The sequence below is a fragment of the Neomonachus schauinslandi genome, chromosome 4 (genome assembly GCF_002201575.2).
Source record: "Neomonachus schauinslandi chromosome 4, ASM220157v2, whole genome shotgun sequence".
In the NCBI taxonomy this organism is placed as follows: domain Eukaryota; kingdom Metazoa; phylum Chordata; class Mammalia; order Carnivora; family Phocidae; genus Neomonachus; species Neomonachus schauinslandi.
Genome location: NC_058406.1, coordinates 39140954 through 39167097, shown reverse-complemented (window position 1 = coordinate 39167097; position 26144 = coordinate 39140954). Strand labels below are relative to the sequence as shown.

The following is a 26144-nucleotide window of genomic DNA, read 5'->3' as shown; positions in this document are numbered from 1 at the left end:
GGAGTAAGGCAAAGAGAAGAATTCATTCATTCAGCAACTGGCTAACAAATAACGATATCCAATATACCTTGAGTGTTTACTACACATCAGACACTGAGAAGGATTTTCTATGAATTGTGTTATTGAATCCTCACAATGACCCCATGAAAGCATTCTTTTTACTTTCATCTTACATAGGAGGGAATGTGACAAATGCAGGACTCCACCCCAGGTCAGTTTTCATACTGACAGCCCTGCTCAGCCAGGCCCTGTGACCAAGGGTGCTAAGGATACATGAGGGATGGTGGGAGACTCCTGACCAGCAGTGAAAGCACAGTCCTGACAGGCGAAGGGGGGTTGTACATGCTCAGAAGGGAGTGAAGTAGCCCCCAAGAAAAGAGGCTCCCAACACCAAAGGAAGGGCTGCCTTCATCCTCCTACACCTATCCCTAGGGGTCAGTTCTGAGAACTAGGGGTAAGGAATGTGGCCTCAACTCCACCTGCTAATCTCCAACCAGTCTCTTCTACAGATGCAAAGAACAGTTCTCATCCCTCTCCCACCTAGCTGTATGATCCTGGGAAAGTCACTTCCTCTCCATGCCTCAGTTCCTCTGATATGAATTGGGCATGAAGATGGGTGTGTGTGTGGCTTCAGAGAGGGCAAAATGCAGAGGCACTTAGAGAGCTTGCAGCGTTGGCATCTGCCTACTGTGCCTCTGACAAGAAACAGTAGAGCATCCTGAGTGCTGGGTCCTAAATGGTGAGCAGAAGTGTTCAAGGTAACTGTCTGGCCTGGGCCTGGGCACCCAGAGGAGGCATCTCTGCATCTGTGCTGCTGCAAGCCTGGAGTCTGAACCACCCACCGGGGTTAAAAAGAAAAAGAAAAAAAAAGCCCATTTGTCAGCCAGCTTCCCCACCCTAACACGGGACCCGGCCAGGAAAGAGAGTTAACATGTTGGGCTCCTGCCCAACCAGTATCCGGCCCTGAGCCAGTCAAGCAGCTTGGAACTCACCCACCATACACAGCCTGGAAGGAGACTGCACAGTCCCAGCAGGAAATGGGGGGTGGAGGGAGTAGAAGGTGTGTGTAGGGGAGGATGTAAGTCAGAGTAGAACTCTTTGAGGGAAAGACACCAAAGACGCCAAAGGGTGAGTGTGTGTGTGTGTGTGTGTGTGTGCGCGTGCGCGCGCGCGCGGCCTGAGCGGATGGATTAGGTCTCTCCCTCCTAGCCCCATCTCCCCCTTTTATCTTCATTTTGGTCGGTGACCTGGGGTTTATAGGCTGGGCGAATGGGGCTGGGAACCCCCTATGCGCATATGCGCACTTCAAGAACGGGTAGGCACTGCACTCAAGCCGAGTCTGATCCGACCCAAGAGCCTCGCCCTGATGCCCTTCATCTTCACATTCTCCTCTCCCCACATGCGGTGGCCTGGCCGCCGCTGTCCTCCAAGCAATCTGATTACAGCGGGGAGACGACTCATCCATGGTCACACAGCGCTGCGAAGGCTCTGAGTCTGGGTGGCATGTTGCCCCGGGGGCTGATTCCTGGAATCGCTGTTTCCAAAGGCCCTCTTCTGAGGTGGAGACCATGAGAAGGAAGGTCCAAAGAAGACCACCTTGCGTGTGCACATCGTCCTCAAAGCCTAGGAGAGCCTGCAAATCACTTGGGCCTTTGCCCCATTTCCTATGTGCAGAATCGCCCCTCCCTTTCTTCCTCAGCCTAGTCAATTCCAGATCCTTCCAAACTCAGCTACCGGAGACTGTGAGAACTCATTTAAAATGGGTCAGAAAGGAGGCCAATCTCAAAATAAATATACTATGATCAGTAACTTTCTTATAACCAGTTAGATGTTGGGAAAAGACAGATGAAAAGATTCTGTTCACAATAGACACATAAAATACCAAAGATTATGCTTAAGAAACAACTACAGGAACAAAATGACAAAATTTACAAAGGGACATAAAAGTCATAAATGAAAGTCACACTGTGTCCTACATGGCAATATCCCATATTGTGAAGATATATAATCTCCCTCAAAATACTTTCTAAAGGCAGTTAAATAAAATTTCCAAAGGGTTTTAAATTTTTACTTTCCCTTTGGAACCAGCTTTAAAAATTCTAAAATATTTTTTTCAGAAGACTCTCTTTCCAAAATAGCCAAGAGAATTTTGAAAAAGAAGAATCAGGAATCAGAAAGATGCTTGCCTTCCCAGACATTACAGAACTACAATAAATTTTGAGTGAAGCTGGTGCAAAAGTAAATCATTCCTTAGAAGAGAAAGTGTTGAAATGACCTAACACCATCTGAGAACTTAGTATATAACATATGGTCAGTGGGGGAAAGGGTGGATCATTAAGTAGTGCTGTGATAACTGGCTAATCATTTGGGGAAAAATTAAGTTACAAACTTCCTTCACACCTTCCACCAAAATTAATTTCAAATGAACTAAAGATTTAAATGTGAATAATGAGAATATAGGTGAATGCTCTCAGAAAGTTGGATTTAAAAAACCCTTGGTAGGTATGATACTGTAAATTGAATCTATAAAGAAAAAATGACAGATTTGGTTATATAAAATTGTTTAAAACTGCAGTATAACAACAAAACTGGGTGAAACCAAAGAAAGGAGAAATGCAGCATATGTTACAGATAAGAGGATGCTACTCTCTTTAATATATAAACAGCTATTACAAATTAAGGAAAGGAGAAACTTTATAAGAGAAAAAAAACAAAATATACACAGATTTAAAAAAAAAAACACGAGTGACTAACATATAAAGAAGAAACTAAGGAATAAGTAAGGAAATGCAAATTACAATGACAAAAGATTCTTTTTTTCCTGCCTGAACTGGCAAAGAATAAAAAGATCAGCAAGATGCACCACTGTTAGTGTGCTCGTTGACACAACCTTTCCTGAGGGCTATTTGACAAGCAGCTATCAAAAGCCTTTAAAAAAAAAAAAAAAAGCCTCTGACCAATCAATCTTATTTCTAGGAATTTATCCTAAGGAAATAATTAGGCAAATTCACAAAGAATGTTCATTGTAGTAATGTTTATTGTAGCAAAAACTGGAAACAAGCAAAATACCTCTCAATGGAAAACTGGCTAAATAAAGGTACAACCATACATGGAAATATTAAGCAATTTTTAAAGTTTATGTAGATATATTGATTAATATGAAAAAAATGTTTATCGGGCTTATGTAAAAAGGCAAGTAACAAAAAGCATATTTTTGTAAAGGTATGTACACAGAAAAAAAATTCCAAACATACTTTGCTGAGCTGTCTAAAATGTTTTATAATGTTTTATCAGAACAAGCAATAATAATGTTTCCACTTGGGAAACTTAACGTCTCACCTCAGGGATCCCCTTCTTCAGGAAGTCTCCTTTGACCCTCCTTTCCCCACTCCCACCTCAACCCTGTTTCTCACTGTGAGGTCACTGGTGGGTGACTGTGTCCCTGGTTGGTCAACGAGCACTTCAAGGGGCCATCACAGTTGATTAATCTTCGGGCCTCGGGGTCTGGCACTTACTAGGTGCTCAACATGAATGAAATTAATGAAAGACCCCTTCTCTCGCATTTTCGTGAATGATCTATCAATTGAATGGTATCGAACTGATCCTACCCGACTGGAACTGAAGATGAGAAGGAAAAATGCCTAGGTGGGAGTGGGATCTAGGTTCCCATCTTCCTCGAAGCTCAGCAGCACTATGACCTCGGGTAGTTACGTCGCCTCGCTGAACCTCGGAGGACTTGTCTCTAAAAAACGTGGAACATCACACCTCCCCAAGGACTGGGTACCAAGCAACGGAGCACACACCAAGCATTTAGCAGGGTAGTGGTATGCATTAGGCGCTCAAAAATAGAAGCAAATAGTTGGGCAATGAACATTACTCTCAGCGCGTTTGTTCCAGGCTCAGATGCACCCAACCAGAAGGTTGTGGAGACAGGAAGCCTGGCGACACTGGGCGGTCGCCGCTCCCGCACTCGCCCTGCGGACTCCCGGGCTTGATCCAAAGGAGCGCTGCGGCCCGGCTCAGGGGCTCCGCGTTGGGGGCTCCCGCCAGGCTCTCAGCTGCGGTGCCCTCGCTGCCCCGCCTTCAGGTGGCTCCCTGGCCCACTTCTCCCCTGGGGAGTCAAAGGCCCTAGGAGAGGCTGAGCACCAGCAGGTCCCGCGGGCCCCAGAGGGTGAGGGTGAGGAGAAGGGCCATCCGTTCGCCGCGCCCAGCCGGAGGCCGCGCCTGGAACCGTGTACAACTTGGGCCTTGGGTAGGGGTCTCCCCTGGTACCCCTAGTTTCGAATTCTCCTCTGTCCCGTACTGCTTGTGAGATGGGGGACCAGTCACCTCACCTCTCTGAGTCTGTTTTCTCACCTGTCAAGTGGAATAATAGGACTTGCCTCGCAGAATGTGGCGCGACTTAAGACCCTGCAGGGAAAGCGCGAGGTGCAGGGCTCCTCGCAGGAAGAGCGCCGAGAAGTCAAGCGCCAGGATGGCAGAGGGTCTATCTGGCTGCCTGGGCCCCTGGCCCTGGTCTAGGCCGTATCCGTGGCTTTGACCCCGTCAAAGGGCCATTTTAGCGGGCTCGGGGGGCGGGGGCAGCAAACCAGGCTGCGCTTCTCTGTCCACCCAGGGGTGCGCGCGGCTGAGTCTAACGTGGCTCGAGAGCTGATCCGGAGGAAAATGTTGTCGTGGTCTGTCTGTGTGTGTACAGATGTGAGTGTATCTACACGCGTGTTCGTGCGTCTGTGGTTGTGCGCGAAACAGCGTTATGGGTCGGCCTGCGTAGACTCCTTCTCCCAAAGGCACCTTCCCCCTTTTCTTCGCGCCCCATTCCGGGTAAAGAGTTTCAGCCAAACTAACGGAATCTGGAGCGGCCAAGGGAGGGCTGGGGACAGGAGGGGCGATTCCGTCCCGGAGCCACTGGTTTGGGGATAATTACTTTTAATGTCAGAAAGATTTAGTTTAATATCATCTCTATTAGGCTGCCGGGAGGGTAATTAAACCGGACGCGCCGCAGCCGGCAAACAGATGGCGTCTGCTTGCTCCGAGGCCGCGGGCAAACAGCGCAAAAGTCAATGCCTCTCGGGTCCCCCATCAGAGCCCCCGGCAATGTTCCTACTCAGCGCCACCGTGCTGCACCTCCAACCCCCTACCGCACCCTCAGCCCCCAACTCCAGCCTCACCCTGGGTCTCCACCGGGCCATCTCTTTGGACCCCACCCTCGCCCAGGCGGAGGTTGGGGCGGGCAGCGAACACGGGTGGAGGCGGGTTTTCGTGGTTGGGAGAGCTCATCCGGGACCCTCAGGCGCCCGCACAGCAAATGATTCTGAGCTAAGAGGAGATGCGGGAGGGAGTGTGTGTGTGATCGTGTGAGGATAAGCTTTCTGCTCTCAGCCACCTCATTTGTCCCGGTGGTCTGGGTTTGTCCGCCTAGGGTCCAACTTCAGGGCCCTGGAATAGGGCTGGGCCCAGGGACAAGGGAAGGCACACGTGTGTGAGCATATGCTCCTGTCTAGGTGTTCAGTCACTGACCAGGGAGTCTGTGGGCGTCTGAGTGTGAGGTCAAGTACTAAGTGGAAATTCTAGGATGAGGGCATGACGATGAGAGCCCTGTGAATTCAATCAGACTTTCTGACGGGGTCCTCTTGGGTGGGAAGACAGCGTCAGAGGTATGTGCACCCTGTGGGTAGTCACTGCACGCAGGTGTGAGCATGTACCCAAGATTTTTGCAGAATGAGGTCCCACATGCGGGGCGTATGTCCAGGTGTGAAGCCACACTCTGGTGCAGGAGGTGTAGGAGGTAGACCCTGCTGCCTCAGTCTGGGCATGTTTTCTCTACCACTTGCAGCTGTGGAGCCACCCCACTCTGGTCTGCCCCCCCTTGGGGACCTCAGTCCAAATCAGAACTAACCCGAGTGGCCTGTGGAGGTATGCGTGCAGTGACCTCCACCCAGCTTGGTTACTCTGCCTCCCTCTATCCATGACACATTCACTCATATGAGCACCCCAACCTCCCAACCTCGGGTGCCCCAGAAGAAAGGTTGTATGTAGGTCCAGGACCTGTTGAGCTGTGAATGCAAGGAAAGAGGAGCCTGCTCTAGGAGTGGGCAGGTTTCCTCTGATTGGGCTAGGCTTCAGGATATGTCCTGGAGGTTCTTCACACACTAGTGGGAGAGCTTGGGGTTCTCAAGTCCTTGTGGCTGAACCCTTGTCTGCCCCCTGGTTCACTCCGCTGAAGTCCTGGAATCCCACAGTGGCCTGGCCTCAAGTGAGGAGTGCCTGGGCCACCGCCCTCTAAAAGCTAGGCATATTCCTATCGTTCAATTTGTTTGGGGTTTAAAACAATTTCTGGAAAACCTTGTCCAATGTAGCTCTGGGGGAAGGCGCCCAGGGTGGTGCGGGATCCAGCCGCAGCCCTCCCTCTCTCCCACACATCCTCCTGCCAGGGTGCAGTTAACTGAGAGATTTCCTTAACCTTATAACCTCAAGGTGTTGTAAGGTGCGGTCTGGGTCTTATACTCCTGCAGGACATATTATCCCAGACTCACTCCCTTACCTCACCCCACATGGGAGACCGGCAGAGCTGACCCGTTGCTCTCTCCCAAATTCTTCTCAGGCTCCAGCGAGTGGAATTTTCTAAGAGCGAAGGGCCTGGTTTATGTTACCATCACAGACTCCACTCAGGGTCGGAGGGCGCTCAGGCGCCGGCCTGGTCAGCTTTCTGGAAGTTCTTTACCCGGCTCTTCCGCACACCACCCTCTCCCCTCTTTCCCTCCCTCCCTCAGCCTGGTCCTCCCAGACGGCATCCAGGAGGAACCGCGCAAGGCTCGGCGCTCTGAGGTGGGGCCCCGCTTGTCTCGGCGCCTTCCTCCTCCAGTCGCCAGCCCCCAGGTTCAGAGGCTGGGCTGCCGGGGTGCAGCCCACGAGTTGTGCCAGGGGGAAGGGGCTGCGTCCCGAGGCCCCTGGGCCGAGTCTGCACGCCCAGTACCTCCGCGCCCCAGACGGCGCGCGGGCCAGAACCCCGTGGCCCTGAAAGTTCTAAAGAACATCACGGAAAGGCATAGTTGGGAGTGGAGGGAGAACAACGTTTTGGAAAACTCATTTTTCCCATTAATTAAACAAATTTTCTTTACTCTGAAGGAAAGAGAAAAGTGGAGAATAAAAATGAGAGTGAGGGCACATTGGAACGAGGAAAAGACAGAAAGAAAGGGCACAGAGAATCACAGAGAAACCCAAGGCGACCCTGCCCGACGACTGCAGCATTAATTCCAGATGTTGCCATTCAAAAGGGAAACAAAATCCAAAACCTGTTACCTCCTCTGCAGATCAAACTGTTCCTCAGGGCCTTGACGTCAGTAGGGGAGAGGAAGGTGAAAGCTACAACTACTCCTGGGGGTCGGTGGCGACCTTGTCCCAGGCCCGGAAGGACCGACAGACGGATGCGCGTCCTGCGTGCAAGAGGATCTGGGGAGACAGAGAGGTCACGTTTTACTTTCGTTTAAAAAAGAAAATTAAACTTTTTGTTAATTCGAAATAACACTGACAAAAAGAATCCCACCACCACGTAAAAGAAATCGAGGTGCTGCAGAAGTGAGGAGAGGAAAGAGCAAGAGGGGGCAAAGGGACGGAATTAGGGGGTGGGGAGAGGAAAGATGCGGAGCGCAAGGGACTCGGAGGGCTCCGACAGGAAGCGCAATCTCAGTTCTCTCCGGACTCCTCTTTAAAAACAAAAAATCCTCGTAAACCACACTTACCCTTCTTGATGACTATCATATCGGGAATTTTAAAATGAAGGACCTGTGTTTTAAAGGCGGCAGGAGGAAAAAACAAAACAACAGCCTCCAACTAACCCAAACGCACCGGACTTGGGAGCATACCGTAACAGAGCCGGAAAGAGGCAGGAAAAATCCTCTTGGCATTTATGCCATATACCCTCTCCCTTCCCCACCCCCGAGTCCCCGTTCCACCCACACCCCGAGCGCGGTAATTGAATTGTCACCTGCCCCTACCCCGCCCCCGGCCACCAGGGCCACTTGGGAAACTCGGCCTTGCCAAGCGCCCCCGGCCAGTGAGAGCGGCGCAGCCAAGCCCGCGTCCCAGACGCCGAGGGGTTACACACGGCTACGTAGAGGCGCACCGGACACGGTAATTAGGCGCAATTCACACGCTCTAGGGCGCACGGAAACTACTTGTCACGGTATTTTCAACGCTCCTCCTCGCCTACTTTTCTCCACTCCTTCCCTGGCGCGCCCCTCCCCTCCCGGGAGGCGCTCAGTAGAGCTTTTGGAGTTTCGAATCTTTCGGACACTGTAGAATGCGGGGCTCCCCGGGCGCGGGCCCGGCCAATCAGAGCGCTGTCTGCCTCCCCTGGCCAATGGCAGGCGCCACATTGTTGTCCAATTCTGTCTAATGGAGCCCTAAGGAGCAACAATAGAGCAGGCGAGCGGCTCATTGAGAGTCTGGCAGCGCCGGGCAACTGGGGCGCGGCTGTGCGCAGCGTCCCGCGCGCTCCGCGAGGGGACGCCGCGCGGCGAGGGCCGGGTCGCGGGCTCCAGCCAGCCGGTCCTTAACCGGTCCCCTGGCTCGGATTTCCGACGGAAGGGTTGGACTGCGCAGCGTTCTGAGGGGGTCCGGAAGTTCGGACATGGTGACTGAAGGAGGGTGACGTGGTCAGATAAGGGACCAGGGGGCAGGGGGAAGAGGCCAAGAGCGCCAGCAACGCGAGCGGAGCTGGTAGGTGCGTGAAGCGCCAGCGGAGGAGGAGGATCCCGAGCCCAAGGCAGGTAGTTGAGGGACGCAGGGAGGGCAGGGGAGGCGGCCTGGCCTGAGGGCCCTGTTGACGAGGCCCGGGCCACGCCGGCCCTAGAGACTTCGCGGCCCAGGGGCCTGAGGGAAGAGGCAGCTCAAATAGGGAAGGGATCTAGGATACTGGGGCGGAGACCCCAGGACTCTGGCCCGGGCTCTGGCGGGAACCCGGGGACCCAGAGGAGCCCGGGGCCGAAGCTCGGGGCTGGGCCTGCTTGGGCCTTCTGAGGCCGCAGCACAGGTGAGACTCCATAGCCAGGTCCAGAGGCGACTCCCCTGCCTCGGTGCTGTCTCCTGGGCCGTCCAAGTCCCAGGAACCCAATTCCGAGCCCAGAACTCGAGAACCTGCACCCAAATAGGGTCCCGCGGGGGATCCCAGGATGGGGAGGGCGTGTCTGACGATTCTGTCCCTAAAGCCGGAGGGGAAGAGACAGCAGTGTGAGACGGTCAAGGAAAGGATCTCCCTCCAGGAATACCTAACTTTCCGCAAGATACCTTTTCCTTCCCGACTACTCTTCCAGACGACAGGGGTAAAAATCGTGCCACAGGTTTTACTCCACCCACAACCTTTGCCTGCAGGGTTTTTTGTTTTGTTTTTTATTTTTTTCTCATGCACACCTCTCCCCCACGTGAACCCTGGGACCCAGACATCCATATCAGCTGTTTTTTGTTTTCCTCACTCCTCAAGCTAACCTTCTGGCTGTGTTTGCCTGACCAAACAAAGTTTCTTGGGCTTAATTTTCTCTTTAACTCTGCCCACGCCTACTAAACTCATCACACTCATTTTTCTCCACCATTCTCTGGAGGCCCCGCACCATGAAACTTGTAGCCCCCACATTTCCACGGGTCCCTGGGGCCCCACGGCCTAACTTTGCTCCTGAGATGTTTGTTTTGTTATCTAGCCTTCACTCTATTCCTAGAGCTATTCTTTTCTGTCCCTGATTTTTCTAACTCTCCTGCTCCCACCAGCATAAAAACTTCAGACCCAGCCAGCTGAACTCTATGCCTTGTGTGCTTTGATAGCTCTCTCCTTTTCACCTTTCCACAAAACTGAGCAGTTCGCCTCGAATTTTGTTTTGTTTTGTTTTGCTCTTGGTATCTAGTCTGACTGTTGAGTCAAAATTTTCTCTCTAATCCAAGTCCCATCAAACAGACATTTCTCTCTACCCGTCTCGCCCCAATTAAGCTAAACTTTGGGGGGATAATACTTTCCTTTCCAAACCCTCGTTATATCCACCTGAACCAGTGACTTTTCAAAATTTATCTTTTTTTTTTTTTTCCAGCGGAACCACCGATTCAAACGAAATCTTAGACCCAGCGCATAAATCAGATATAAGAAGAAGAGCTCTGGTGGGAATAGGGTGGGGGAGCTCGGCTTTACAAGGGGGATCCGAAGGTACCTCCTTCCAGCAATTTGGCAACCACTAGCCAAACTTCCGCGACTTTCCCTCCCTAAGCCTGATCTCCTCGAGGGTACGCTGTAGCTTACTTAGCACACCGTGCGCTCCTCACCGCAAGTCTCTTCCTTCTTCCCACCGTCTTCTACGCCAGGTCCTGCCATGGAGCTGCGCTCCGAGCTGCCTAGCGTGCCCGGCGCAGCAACGGCGGCGGCAACAGCGACAGGGCCGCCCGTGGCGTCTGTGGCGTCGGTGGCAGCGGCGGCGGCGGCGGCCGCGTCGCTACCGGTGAGCGTGGCGGGCGGCTTGCTAAGAGCGCCGCCGCTGTTGTTGCGGGCGGCGGAGAAGTACCCGCGGACCCCCAAGTGCGCGCGCTGCCGCAACCACGGCGTGGTGTCGGCGCTCAAGGGCCACAAACGCTACTGCCGCTGGAAGGACTGCCTGTGCGCCAAGTGCACGCTCATCGCCGAGCGCCAGCGCGTCATGGCGGCGCAGGTGGCGCTGCGCCGGCAACAGGCGCAGGAGGAGAACGAGGCGCGCGAGCTACAGCTGCTCTACGGCACCGCCGAGGGCCTGGCGCTCGCCGCCGCCAATGGCATTATCCCGCCGCGACCTGCCTACGAGGTCTTCGGCTCCGTGTGCGCCGCCGACGGCGGGGGGCCGGGAGCGGGAGCGCCCGCGGGGACCGGAGGCGGCGCAGCGGGCGCGGGGAGCTCAGGTGAGCGCGCCGCGGGGCCGGGAGGAAAGGGAGCGGGGACCGGGCCTGGGGGCACGCGGCCCAGGGACTTGTCTTGGTACTGAAAGAGTGGAATCCCCTCTTCCAAACGCCCGACTGCTAAGAGTTCGCGGCGCACCCAGGCCCTGATCTGGGGCACAAACACATAAATTCTTTCTCCCCTTTCTGAAGAATTTGCCCTTCACCCCCTTCTCTCACCGCGGGCCCAAATGTAGACGCTGGAATCGTATCTCCTCTACCCAAAGGCGGCCGGGTCCCACCTTCCCTGCTCACTTGGCTCGGTCTCCCCAGCGTGGAACCTTTAACCTTGGTTCTGCTCTTCTCCACTTGCCGTGGTTCCCTTCCCAACTCTCTTCAGAAATCCGGCCCTCTCCCAGTCCTCCTCCCCCGCACCGCACCGCTTTCTCTGGGTGTCAGGGACACCTCTTTCCTTTCCCCGTGTGATTCCTTTTCTCCAGTTCCTAATGCTCCCCGGACAACCGCACGCTGCGCCTGCTCCTTCTTTCTAGCTTCTTTCCCCACTTGTCCCCGTTTTCTCAAGAGTAGGCGCTCTCTCGCTTCCCTCGATCCCCACTCTTCTAACCCCCTACTCCCCGCCTGGCCCCACCCTCCTCTTCAAGAATTTCTCGCCTTTTTCTAGGGAGGGAAGAAATTAAGGCTGGGGCCATTGCGGGCCCTCTCAGCCCTCATCTTGGGAGTAAAGAACTTCTTAGGTTTTAATTCTGTAAAGGGTTGATTAGAAATAGGGGCTCTATTTTTGCCTGCAGAAAGCCTTGGGATCTCTTAGATACCCAAGGTGCCTTCCCTAACAAGCTATGTTGCCCAGGGCCAGAGGGTGCCCAGGGCAGGGTTCGCTCTTGGAATGATGGATGTGGAGTGGGGTCCTCTATACAGTAGGTGGTATAGGTGGAAGTTATAGTCTCCTGCTTGAACTCTGGGCCAGGCCACTTTGCCGGGTCAGGGACCCGGCTAGGAAGGAGGATAAGGGTGGAGGTGTTGGGGCACAGATGTGGAAGAGGGGGACTGGACATTGAATTTACAGGGCACAGGTGGTTGGGGTTCTGGTACAGAAAGAGTGCGCCCTGGGGGGTAGGGGAAGTGAGACAGAACTGTAGGGGCTCAGAGAGTAAGGAATGCTGGAGAAAAAAGGAGGGGGCGCCAGAGTCCAGTGAATGAGGGTCGTCAGGTTCAGGAAATTGCGGTCCAAAGGGCTGATGTGCTGAGGGTGCCTCACCTCCCCGCCCCTAATCACGCCTCACATCCCCTTTTCTCCCCTCCTAGAGGCCAAGTTACAGAAGTTTGACCTGTTCCCCAAGACGCTGCTTCAGACCGGCCACCCCGGCAGCCCGCAGCCGCCACCGGGGAAGCCCTTATCACCCGACGGCGCGGACTCGGGGCCCGGGACATCTTCTCCGGAGGTGCGGCCGGGCTCGGGCTCGGAGAACGGCGACGGCGAGTCCTTCTCGGGGTCGCCCCTGACCCGGGCCTCCAAGGAGGCAGGTGGGAGCTGCCCGGGCAGTGCAGGCCCGGGAGGCGGTGGCGAGGAGGACAGCCCGGGCTCCGCCAGCCCTTTGGGCTCCGAATCCGGTTCTGAGGCCGACAAAGAAGAGGCAGAGGCCGCTCCCGCTCCAGGGCTGGGCGGGGGCCCGGGTCCACGGCAGCGGACGCCGCTGGACATCTTGACGCGCGTCTTCCCGGGCCACCGGCGAGGCGTCCTGGAGCTGGTGTTGCAGGGTTGCGGCGGCGACGTGGTGCAGGCCATCGAGCAGGTGCTGAACCACCACCGCGGGGGCTTGGCAGCCGGCCTCGGTCCCGCCGTGCCCCCTGATAAGGCTGCAGTGGGTACAGTAGCAGCTGCGGACGACGCGTGGCCGGGCCGCGTCGACGCCGCCGCTGCCGGGGGGCCGGGGCTGCCTGCGCCGCTGCAGGCAGGCCCCGCCGCTCCTCCGCACCACAGACCTTTGCTGGCCGGCGCCATGGCGCCTGGGGCGCTGGGCTCGCTGAGCAGCCGCTCGGCATTCTCACCACTGCAGCCCAACGCCAGTCACTTCGGCGCCGACGCAGGCGCCTACCCGCTGGGTGCGCCGCTCGGCCTCAGCCCCCTGCGCCTGGCCTATTCGGCGGCAGCGGCGCACAGCCGTGGCCTGGCCTTCATGGCTCCCTACTCGACCGCCGGCCTGGTGCCCACACTCGGCTTCCGCCCGCCCATGGACTACGCCTTCAGCGACCTCATGCGCGACCGCTCGGCCGCCGCCGCTGCGGTGCACAAGGAGCCCACCTACGGCGGTGGCCTGTACGGGCCTATGGTCAACGGCGCCCCTGAGAAGCAGTAGGGCCAGGGGCCCGGCAGCCGGGCCGCCCCCAAACGGGGACCCCAGCCTTGATCCCGCGGGCCGCCGGTCCTTCTTTGCCCGGGGCGCTCTGTGCGCCCCGGCTGGGGTGTTCTCGCTCAAAGGTGATTTTCGGTTTTGTTTTGGAAGGTGGGCAGAGAGCTGAGCAAAGGGGGAGCAACTACAGATGCAGGTGTTCTCAGAGAGGGTGCGTGGTCCTGATCCTCATCCTCTGGCCACCTCCCAAGGCTCCTCCAGCCCTTCAAAAGGCCGGGAATTCTTGAGAATTCAGAGGCTGCGGCCGCCGCACACGCTCCTGCCTCTCCTTTTTCTGTGCTCATCCCACCCGCCCGCTCTCCAGTGGATGGCAGGATAGTCCGAGAATCTGTCTTCTGTGTATCCCTCTCCTTATTAAAATTTTTTTAAAAATGTTCGCTCTAACAAATATAAATTTAGGATGTATAAATCTCTTGACACTGAGTTGAGTCTTTGGGACACACATATATATATATATCGATATCAATTGTAAAAAAAAAAGGAAACAAGTTCTAAGGTGCACTTTCCTCGTTGCGGTATTTGTCGCTCTCTGTTGCTTATGCCAATAAGCATGGGTTTCCTTGGTGCAGTGTGAGTTTTTATATATGTATAAATCTATATATAATCTATACATATATATATACAAGCCAGTGTACATTGTTATAAAATGGAATTCTAAGTTATTAATTGTAATCTGTAGGTGACCTCGGTATTAACGTGAAAAATATTCAAAAACAAGCAAAAAAAGGACAAAATGGAAAAAAGTAGACTATGCGCGCATTGTACTTATCAGATTTTATAGATTAAATATATTGTAAACTCGGGACAAATCCTGCCCACCCGCCCCTCTTGCCTGCGGCCGATCTCTCCCTAAGATGCGGTCAAGGTGCGCACTGAAGCAGGAACAGAGCAACGAGTGACTGAGCCAGAACCGCCCGCCCGAGAGCCCATCCCTGCCTCCCGGGACTCGCCAAACCCCCGGCCCGAAGGGACGGCAGCGGGAAACGCTGCTGCAGAGAATGGCTCACTTTGTGCTTTCCTTTGCATAGACATGAGCTAGAAATAAATGTTATTTTCTAAGAAAACAGCACCGGATCCCGTCCTGCTCCTCGGTAGGCCGGATTGAAAAGGTCTTGAATTCGCGTTCGGGCCCGCGGTGCCAGCTAGACTTCAGTCCGGCTGGTGTCCGACCCTCGGGGTGCGGGCCGGAAAACTTTCTGTGGCGTCGGGAAAGGCCCCGCCGACGGGAGTGGCGCGCGGCTCAGAGCCCCGCGAGGAGCGGTGCCCCCTGCGCCTCTGGGACCCCGCGTCCTTCCCACTCCGGTTTTGGGCGCGCGGGCGCGACGGGTCGCCTTGCCAGTGCTCAGGATCCCTGGATTTGGGGCAGAGCCTCTTACGGAATCCCGAGAGGCTGGAGGCCGGATTTCGGTTCTCCCCGGGCCTCAGATTTGGACACAGCGGGGGTCGCACAATGCGCGCTTCCCTTCTCAAAGAGGTTTGGAACCCAGGTGACAGAGGCGGCGGCTGGGGAGGGAGAGCTGCGACCCTTCTCCCACGAAGGCTCGTGGCCTGGGAGTTATTTTGGGGTGGTAGGGGTGGTGGTGCGCTGCCCTCGCCAAGAGACAGGGTGATCCGAAAGTGGCTGTGAGGATGCGCCTTCCAGCCAGACCTCGCTCAGCACCCTAGTTACCTTCCCTCCTCACTCCCGGCTGAGCACAATAGTGGCTCCCCCGCCGACCCCCTCCTCCAACCGCCCCGGGCCTGCTCCGCTCCTTGCAGGGTGACTCCCCCCCTCCGGGAAACAGGGTGCTCCCTCCCCTAGTCTGGGCCCGGCGACATCCCAAGGTAAACTTCTGGGGCCGGCTCAAGTTCCGCCAGGCGGTGAAACTTAATAGCAGGACAAGAAAATGGTTTAATAAAGAAGGGCTTTAATAGGGAACTAATTTGATTGAGTTGCCTAATTCCACTTTAATTGGAAAGGGGTTTGGCTGTTTGGTTATAAAGTGCGAGGGTGACGACGAGATGGAGGTGGGGCAAGAAGGAGCGAGAGAAGAAAGATGGGGGGGGCAACAGGAGGGGCGAAAAAGGGAACGAAGGTAGGAAGGAAAGAAGAGGGAGAGAGGAGAAAGAAGAGGGAAGAGTTACTAGAAAAAAAGAGGAAGGCTAGAGAAGCGCAGGAGCTTTTAGAAGTGTGAACTTTCTTGCCCTTCACGCTGCTCTCTCAAGCCTCCCACATCCTCCTCCTACTCCAGGTTTTTGGAAGCCTGGGGTCCTCTCTTAGTCCAGGTTCCAGCCGCCACCTTTCTGGCCTCTGCCTTCATCCCCATTCAAGGTGAATCTAAGATCGCTCTGGGTCTCTTGGTTTCAGGAGGGACTTATATACTGAGTCTCCCCCGGGTTCCTTGTTTCCTGCTGGTGCTCAAGCCAGACCCCAGGGGTTGGCTTGGGGGCCCACATTATCCACTCTTGAGAACATCCAGAGCTTCAAAGATTTCAAGATTAGTATTTTAGTTCATCCTCACAGCAAACCCGGAATAATCTGGTGAATTGTTTATTAATGGGTCCATTTTACAAAGGAGGAAACTGAGGTCCAGAGTGGTTTATAGACCCGTCCAACCTATCCGGGGACTCTGGACCTCTTTTCCTCTGCCCTGTTAGGGTGAACCTCCTCCTCTCCTGGAGCGGTCTCTCCTGGCTGGAGGTGGGGGCTCTGCAGATCCCCCCATGTACTCCTGCGGCTCAGAGAGGGGAAGTACCTTGCCTCAGCTCCAGGCGGCCAGCGCTTTGGCTGAGCTCAGAATGATTCGTGAGTGGTGAAACTTTGAGAGGGTGGAATAGTGGGGTTCCCAGGTTCTTCTCATCCCCGGCCCTGTGGGTCTTGGTGGCCCAGACCTGGGGATGGAACCCCAGGGCTGTAAGTCACAACCTTGACACCTGGCGAAGGGCTGCACCCATGCATGCCCCTGACCCCACTGCCTACTGAGCAGTCAGGAAGACTGAGGCTCAGAAACTGACAGTGACAGGCCCAGGGTTGTACGTTCAGGTTCTGCGGAGTCAGACTCGGAACCCAGGACGCTCAAGCCAGTTTGTTAGGTGGCAGTGGTGGGAGTGGGGCTGGGCCAGTAGGCGCCTCTGCAGCAGGTGCGAGGAGGGTGGGGCCTGAGCTCCGCTGAGTTCCACTGGGGATCACTGGGATCCCAGTCATGGGAGGCAGCAGCAGCCTCACCTCTTCTTTGTGGGGAGGAGAAGGTGGGATGAGAGTTTCCTGCTGACCTCTACAGTCCATATTTATTCCCAAACTTTCCCCTAAGTCTGCTGGAGCTGTGCTTGGCCTGGATACTGGGAAGACCTGGGCCTGATCACCATGGGGGAGCTAGGGCTATTGTAGTCATTAAAACTTACTTTCCTCCTCCTCCTCTTTCTTCATAACAACAGCAGCAGCTACAAATTACCGAGTACCTACTGTGCACCAGGTCCTGTACACAGCACATTTCATACAGATCCTGCTCAGTGGGTGAAAAAGAGCCAAGAGCTGGGATCCAGGCTCTGTTTCTAGCTGAGTTTTTTCATTCACGATTACTTCAGTTAGCAAATGTTTACTAAGTACTTACTGTATGCCAAACCCGGTTCTAGGAACTTGGGATACACAAGTGTGTGAGACAGGCACCATCGCTACCCTTTAAAACCTCACAGTGTGTGGGGGTGTGGACAGGAGCAACTAAACAGGTAAGGAGGATGCACTGATCAGTGCCCCAGGGCTCAGGGAGGTCTGACCAGGGAAAGGTGAGTTGGGACACTTCACCTCAGCTTCCTCCTCAGTGAAATGGGGTTGATAGTGACTGTCGGTCTGGATGCTGTGAGGATTGATTGAGAGAATGTGTAAAAAAAACTTTTAGCTTAGTGCCTAACTGACCAGGCGCATTCATTATAATCTCAGATACTTTGGTGTGGGTATTGTCCCATTTCATAGAGGAGTACACAGTTCAGAGGGATTGAGTGACTGGAGCAAATTTCCCTTATAAATCCTCTAAAGTGTCACAGGTTATGGGAGGTGCCCTGCCTGAGCAACAGGCCACAGTGAAGGATCATCAGATGGGAGAGTGTGGGTTCTGGAAATGCTTCTGAGGGAAGGTGAGGCTGCAGCTAAGTCCTGAGGACATTGGTGAGGGGCAGCATTAGTGATCAGGAAATTGGTGAGGGAAGAGCAGGTGGAGAAGGAGGAGGTGGGGACAGGTGGTGATGTTGGACAGAAGTCAGAGGTCAGATCAAGGGGAACCTCAAGCTCCAGGGTAAGGGACCTAGGTTTCAGAGTGAGGGTACTGGGGGCCAGTGACAGCATGCCTGGTGAGATTTGCATTTGGACTGGATACATTGTTAGGGAAGGCCAAACCCATTTAAGGAAGAGTCATGTAAGATGGTAGCACCCAAAAATGACCAGTGGGGGCAGGGACAGGGAGAGAAAAGGTTGACTTCAAGAACTACTGGGAGCCAGACCCTCTACTCTTGATCCAATGGATGCTGGAGGGGAGTAAACCAGGAGGAGGGCTCATGGATAATTCCCAGGTGTCTGGGCTGCTTGACCCTTTGCAGGTGACAGAGTTGTGGGCCCTTAGAGCAGAGACAAGATTGGAAGGTGAGGAAAAAATTTCAGTGTTCGACATATAGAATTTGAGGAACTTATGGGGCTTCTAGGTGTGGACACCAAATGGTAGAAAGAGTTAGCATGTGGGTGGCAACAGGGCCTTGGGAGGGATGAAGTGGCCCAACCCTTTCTTCACACTGGACATAGGACTCCTTTAATGGAGGCTGTGGGCCTGGGGGAGGGGGGTTGTTGAGACCCCAGACATTGGAGTTCTGCCTCTCACCTTTTTGGTTCATTCCAAGAAGGCTGGCCTCTGAAAATAATTCTCTTAAAATTTTTCACCCTGTGAAGGTTATTGTCCTGGAGCAGGACCCTGGGAAGCCTGTCCCTGCCTTTATTGTGACACCAACGAAGCTTAAACTTAAGGGGTCCCCACCTGTACAGGTCCCTTTCAAACCTTCCCTGCTTTCTACTCCCTGAAGCTTTAGCTTCAGTGGCTTTCTGCCCTCTCCTCACTTGTCCATCCCCACCTCACCATGCCCAATGAGCTCATCAGAGTCACCTAACAGACCGTAAACTTTCCTGCATCTTTGCCCATGCAAGTCCCTCTGCTTGGAAAGCCCTACCTTTTTCTTCTACTTTGAGGACCATCCTCACTTGCCCCAAGGCCCAGTGACACCAATGGAACTTAAAGTTCAAGTCTTGTCACTCAGAGAGGAAGATGGTGGTGGAGTAGGAGGACCCTAGGCTTGCCTCTTCCCACAAATACAAGATTACTATCCTAAATACCGCAGAAATTGATCTGAGGACTGGTAGAACAAACTCCCCAACTAAAGGTAGAGAAGACGCCACACGAAAGAAGGTAGGAATTGCAGAGACAGAGATGCAACTTGGGAGAGAAAGGGATAGTGGTCACTGCCATGGGGTGGGAGGCACGGTCACAGAGAAGGGCAAGAGACAAACTAGCACACAGGGAAGCACACGGGGAAAACAAATCCCCATAGCAATTGGCTTGGAAAGCAACAGGGCCTGAATTTCATGAATTCTTGCAACCAGAAGGGCTTAAAGCCTGGAGTTTTAAAGGTCAGTGTGCTTGGCTCTGGGAAAGCTTGGAGGACATTAGGGCTGCTTTTGGAGAAAAGGCAGAGCAAACAGCCTGTGGACATACAGCTTGGAAACAGTGATCTCAAGAATGCCTGAAATACACAGTGGGGAGGTTAGTTGTTCATCTCAGAGCATGTCCTAAAGAGGCAGTTTTCATGAAAAGACCCCTCCAGGAACAAAGGAACATAGCTGGCACCATTTCCCTCCTCTGCTCATCAGCATAAACACAGAGCAGTGCCAACACTCACTACCTAATTTGCTTACACCAAACCCCACACTCCATGCTTCAGAAGAACCACCCTTCCCAACTGTACTTGCCTCAGCCCCAGCATGGCCAGCCCCCTCACCCAGAAGACCAGCCCAAAACCCTGCCAACACCATATCTCCTGACCTGGAAGTTTTGTGAGGCCTTGGTTCTGGTGGTAGTGGCAACAGGTCTTATTTCACAAGCAGACCAGAGTACACCTAGTGAAAAGGTACCACATCCAGGCCAGGGACCAAACACTGTGTACAACAGGCAACAAGACCCTCAGCAGACCATTGGCCTGAAGAAAAATGTGTCAGGGACACAAGAGCAGAGTGCATGCAGCACACATTGGAGGCCCTGGGGAACAGAGGGCACACTGCTGGGCACTTCAAGACCTCTTCTTCAGAAGGCCATTACCCTCAAGAACAGGAGACATAGCTGACTTTCCTAATACAGAGAAGCAGGCACAGAGACTTAGACAAAATGAGAAGACAGAGGAATTTGCCCCAAATGAAAGAACAGGACAAGGTTACAGCTGGATATCTAAGCAAAATAGATATAAGTAACATACTTGAATGGAGAGTTTATTTTTTTATTTTTGACATTTATTTATTTTAAATAGGCTCCACACCCAGTGTGGAGTCCAATGTGGGATTTGAACTCATGACCCTGAGATCAAGACCTGAGCTGAGATCAAGTCAGACTGCTTAACTGAATGAGTCACCAGGTGCCCCAAGATTTTATTTTATTTAATTTATTTTTTTAAAAAGATTTATCTATTTATTTTAGAGAGAGAGAGAGAACAGCAAGGAGGGGCAAAGGGAGAGAGAGAATCCTTAAGTAGACTCCCCACTGAGTGCAGAACTTGATGCGGGGGTCCATCCCTGGATGGAGCCCCGTGTTGGGCTCCCTGCTCCGTAGGGAGTCTGCTTCTCTCCCCCCGCCCCTCCACTTATGATCTCTCTCTCTCAAATAAATAAATGAAATCTTAAAAAAAAAGTATGTTTAGAGGGAACGTACCTCAACATAATAAATGTCACATATGAAAAACCCAGAGCTAACATCATCTTCAATGGGGAAAAACTGAGAGCCTTTCCCCTAAAGCCAGGAACAAGACAAGGATGTCTACTCTCATCACTTCTATTCAACATAGTACTGGAAGTCCTAGCCACAGCAATCAGACAACAAAAAGAAATAAAGGAAATCCAAATCAGTAGGGAAGAGGTAAAACTCTCACTATTTGCAGATGACATAATAACATATATAGAAAACCAGAAAGACTGCACCAAAAAACTGCTAGAACTGATACACCAGTTCGGTAAAGTCACAGGATGCAAAATCAATCTACAGAAATCTGTTGCATTTCTATATAACAATAATGAAGCCACAGAAAGAGAAATTAAGAAAACATTCCCATTTACAGCTGCACTAAAAATAGTAAGATACCTAGTAACAAACCTAACCAAAGAGCTGAAAGACCTGTACTCTGATAATTATAAAATACTGATGAAAGAAATTGAAGAAGACACAAAGAAATGGAAAGACATTCCATGCTCATGAGTTGGAAGAACAAATGATTTTAAAATGCCTATACTACCCAAGGCAATCTACACATTTAATGCAATCCCTATCAAATTACCAACAGGATTTTTCATAGAACTAGAACAAACAATCTTAAAATTTGTATGGAACCACAAAAGACCCAGAATAGCCAAAGCAATCTTGAAAAGAAAAGCAAAGCTGGAGGAGTCACAATTCCAGACTTCAAGTTATATTACAAAGCTGTAGTGATCAAAACAGTATGGTACTGGCACAAAAATAAGACACATAGATTAATAAAACAGAATGGAAAATCCAGAAATAACCCCACAATTATATGGTCCATTAATCTATGACAAAGCAGGAAAGAATACCGAATGGTAAAAAGATGGTCTCTTCAACAAATGATGTTGGGAAAACTGGACAGCAACATGCAAAAAAATGAAACTGAACTGCTTTCTTACACCATACACAAAAATAAATTCAAAATGGATTAAAGATGCAATTGTGAGACACGAAACCATAAAAATCCTAGAGGAGAGCACAGGCAGTAATTTGTCTGGCATCAGGTGTAGCAACTTTTTTCTAGAGAGGTTCCCTGAGGCAAGGGTAGCAAAAGCAAAAATAAACTATTGGGACTTCATCAAAATAAAAATCTTCTGTCCATCAAAGGAAACAATCAAGAAAACTAAAAGGCAACGTATGGAATGGGAGAAGATATTTGCAAATGACACATCCATTAAAGGGTTAGTATCCAAAATATATAGGGAACTGATATAAGTCAATACCCAAAGAACAAATAATCCAATTTAAAAATGGGTGGAAGTCAGGAACAAACATTTCTCCAAGGAAGACATCCAGATGGCCAACGGACACATGAAAAGATGCTCAATATCACTCATCACCTGAGAAATGCAAATCATGACTACAATGAGATATCACCTAACACTTGTCAGAATGGCTAAAATCAAAACACAAGAAACAACAGGTCTTGGGGAGGATGTGGGAAAAAAGGAACCCTCTTGCACTGTTGGTGGGAATGCAAACTGGTGCAGCCACTCTGGAAAACAGTATGGGGGTTCCTCCAAAAGTTAAAAATAGAACTACCCTACCATCCAACAATCACACTACTGGGTATTTACCCAAAGAATACAAAAACACTAATTTGAAGGGATACATGCATGCCTATGTTCATAGCAACATTATTTACAATAGCCAAGATATGGAAGAAGCCCAAGTATCCATTGATCGATGAATGGATAAAGAAGATGTGGTATATGTATGTATACAATGGAATACTATTCAGGCATAAAAACAAATGGAATCCTGCCATTTGCAACAATATGGATGGAGCTAGAAAGTATAATGCTAAGTGAAATAAGTCAGTCAGAGAAAGACAAATACCATATGATTTCCCTCATATATGGAGTTTAGGAAACAAAACAAATGAACAAAGGGAAAAAAGAGAGAGAGAGACAAACCAAGAAACAGATTCTTAACTATAGAGAACAAACTGAGGCAAGGGTAACAAAAGGGGAGTTACCAGAGGAGAGGTAGGTGGGAGGAAGGGTGAAACAGGTGATTAAGAAGTGCACTTGTCCTGATGAGCACAGGGTGATTAAAATAAAAACTTACGAAAAAACTCAACAAAAACCAAAAACACCCCAAAACTACTGGAATGGAGATCTGAATGAAGAATGGACTTTAGTTAATGTGAATGTATCAATATTGGTTTGTTAATTGTAACATATGCACCACATTAATGGAAAATGTTAATAATAGGCAAAGCTGAATACGGGGTACATGGGAACTTTCTGTACTGTCTTCTTAATTTTTCTGTAAATCTAAAATAAAGTCTTAAAAAAAAATAAAAGACTTGTTACTTGTACAGGTCCCTTTCAAGGTCTTGCACTTTGTGCGCATGGTCAGATGACTTCTTTTTCTTAAAGTTTCAGGCCCCATTAAAACTGTTACTATTAACTATTACTGCATAATAAATGACCCCCAAATTTAGTGACTTAAAACAATAACCATCTTATTATCTTATGACTTTGTGGGTCAGGAATTTGAGCAGGGTGTGACTGGGTTGGCCTTTTTTCCATATAGTGTTGATGGTGATCAGCTGGTGGTATTCAGCTAGTGGATTTGTTGGTCTGGAGGGTGATAGCTTCAGTCACATGTCTGGTGCTTTTGTGTGGAGGGCGGGAAGGCTGGGCTCAGCTGGACCACTGACTGGAGCACCTATCTGTAGTCCTTCTGTCATGGTGGCCTAAGGGTATCAGACCTCTTGCATGTTGACTCAAGTTTCTAAGAGCAGATGTTCCAGTAAACAAAGTGAAAGCTCCATGGCCCTCTATGACTTAGCCCCATAGGTCAAGAATGTGATAAGACTACTATTTCCAAGTGACTGACACCAAAGTCACATTGATTTAAAAAAAAAAAAAAGGAATTGATGTCCTCTCTGCAAAGGCTTCTGCAGAGAATAAGGCCTGCTGGAAAACCAAGCTTTCAGTATAGCTGAATGTTTGGCCATTTCAGCCCTAAATAGTCTTTGTTAAAACAAAGCATTTTAGGGTAGAAGCTTAATAAAACATGTTACTTGCTTTTCCATTTTCTTTTCCAAGGGATACTGAGATGCTTCAAGCTTTCTTTGATTCAAATTCATCTCAGGATGTACATGATAGGGTTGTGGGATTTTACTGGATTGAGGGTTCACTGTCTCTAGCACTAAAGACTCAATATTTCTGGGATTTTCTGATATATTTTTTAAAATTTTGAAAACCATTTATTATGAAAAATTACAAGCATGTAAGAAAGTATACATTAGAGTATAATAAATTCTTATATACTCATCACATAACTTTAATAATTAACGTTTTGCCATGTTTGCTTCACCCAGTTTTTTTGAGGAATTTAAAATAAATTATAGACATTGTGAATTTCCATTGTGAAATACCTCAGTATGCATCACGAAAATATGAGACATGTTCTTACAAAACCACCATATCATCAATACACTATCAATATTAAAAATAATTCCTTTATATCACCTAATACCCAAAACATATTAAGATTTACCCAGTTGCAGGGGTGCCTGGGTGGCTCAGCCAGTTAAGAGTCAGCTCCGGTCATGATCCCAGGGTCCTGGGATCAAGCCCTGCATCGGGCTCTCTGCTCAGCAAGGAGCCTGCTTATCCTTCTCCCTCTGCCTGCAGCTCTGCCTACTTGTGGTCTCTCTCTCTCTGTCAAATAAATAAATAAAATCTTTAAAAAAAAAGATTTACCCAGTTGCCCCCACTGGGGACTTAACTTACTTATTACTTACTTACTTACTAATTTACACACAGACACACACACAATTGATTTGTTCAAACCAGGATTTGGTCACCTCTAGTAGACACTGTCAGAGTCCTATTCATATCCCTTAGGACCTTTCAGCCACTGATTTCCAGCTTCTGGGATCATTTTCTCTATGTTAAGGGCTTTTAGTCCAGAACCACAGAAGAGAGTGGCATACCAGAGTTGGGGTGGTGGGAGTCATCCTTTTCTGAGGAGACAATGAGAAGATGCATTGTTTGTAGAGAATTAAAAACAATAATAATACTGACTACAAGTTCATCTGCTTTTTATTTTTTAATTTATTTTTTTTAAAGATTTATTTATTTATTTTAGAGTTGGGGAGAGAGACAGAGAGAGTCTTAAGCAGACTCCATGCTGAGTGTGGAGCCCGATGCCAGGCTCAATCTCACAACCCTGAGATCAAGACCTGAGCTGAAACCAAGAGTCAGACGTTTAACTGACTGGACAACCCAGGTGCTCCGGTCTGCCTTTTAAATGATCACCATAGCCCAGCAATTCTAAACAATCCAGAGATAAAATATTACTCACCTCAAAAACTTTTTGTTGGTGGTTAAACTTCTGAACAATTCTTGCTGTGATTGTTGAGTTTACATTTTGTGTACACGTGCATGTGTGTATGCAGATATGCAGACACATATAAAATGTATTTAGATATACATATATATCACAAATTGTTACTTTATTATTTTTTATGTTTATATACAGTAAACTTGACTTTTCTGTAGTTGATTTCTAAAAGTGGGAACACGTGTATAGATTTGTTAATTGCCTTCACAATCAGGATTCAGAACATCTTTATCACCCCAGAAAACTTCCTTGTGTTGCTCTTTTGTAATCAATCGACACTTAACTCCTGTTAAACAGTGACCTGCTCTCTATCTTTAGTTTCTTCTTTTCTGGAATGTTACATAAGTGGAATCAATAGTATGTAGCCTTTGGCACCTGGCTTCTTTCACTCAGCATGCCTTTGAGATTCATCCAAATTGTTGCAGGTGTCAATAGTTCATTCCTATTTATTGCCACATAATATTAAACTATTCAGATGACCACAGTTTGTTAATCCATTCACTGTTGAAAGACATTTGGGTTGTTTTTGGTTTTGGTGATTATGAATGGAGCTGCTATAAACATTCATGAACAGGCTTTTGTGGGATCATAAATTTTCATTTATCCAGGGTAAAGTACACGAGAGTATGATTACCAGGTCATATGGTAATTGTTTAGCTTTAGAAGATATTGCCTGTTTTCCAAAAGAGCTATGCCATTTTGCATTCTCAGCAGCAACATATGAGAGTTGCCACATGGTTAAATGCACATGGTTGTCTAGCTCTTTTCTTTTTAAGTCATTTTTAATAACAGTGCTATGGTGTCTTATTTTTTTTTAAGATTTTATTTTTTAAATAATCTCTACACCCTATGTGGGGCTTGAATTTACAACTCTGAGATCAAGAGTCACATGCTCTACTGACTGAGCCAGCCAGGTGCCCTTCTTACTGTGGTTTTGATTTACATTTCCCTAGCGGCTAATGATCTTAAGCATCTTTTCATGTATTTGTTTTCCATCCGTACAGCTTTGCTGAAGTGTCTGTTCAAATATTGTGCCCTTTTAGAAAAATTGAGTTGTTTGTTTTCATATAGTTGAGGATTTTCAAATAACAGCTTTTAAAAAAATTACATTCAATTTAGTTAACATATACTGTATTATTAATTTCAGGGGTAGAATCCAGTGGCTCATCAGTTGCATATAACCCCCAGTGCTCATTACATCAAGTGTCCTCCTTAATGCCCATCACCCAATTACCCCATTCCCCCCCCCTCCCCTCCAGCAACCCTAAGTTTGTTTCCTACAGTGAAGAGTCTCTTATGGTTTGCCTCCCTCTCTGTTTTCATCTTATTTTATTCTGCCTTCCCTTCCTCTATGTTCATCTGTTTTGTTTCTTAAATTCCACATATGAGTGAAATCATATGGTATTTATCTTTCTCTGACTAACTTATTTCACTTAACATAATACTCTCTAGTTCC

The 26144-nt window shown here is 49.9% G+C and overlaps 1 protein-coding gene across 1 annotated transcript; it reads left to right on the top strand.

Moving 5' to 3' along the window:
* Nucleotides 1–10275: 10275 nt before the first annotated feature.
* Nucleotides 10276–13256, top strand: DMRTA2 (DMRT like family A2). The gene is made up of 2 exons (XM_021683899.2): nucleotides 10276–10905; nucleotides 12205–13256. Exons 1-2 carry the CDS (start codon nucleotides 10350–10352, stop codon nucleotides 13254–13256), a joined length of 1608 nt encoding a protein of 535 aa, XP_021539574.1. The 5' UTR covers nucleotides 10276–10349.
* Nucleotides 13257–26144: the final 12888 nt, after the last annotated feature.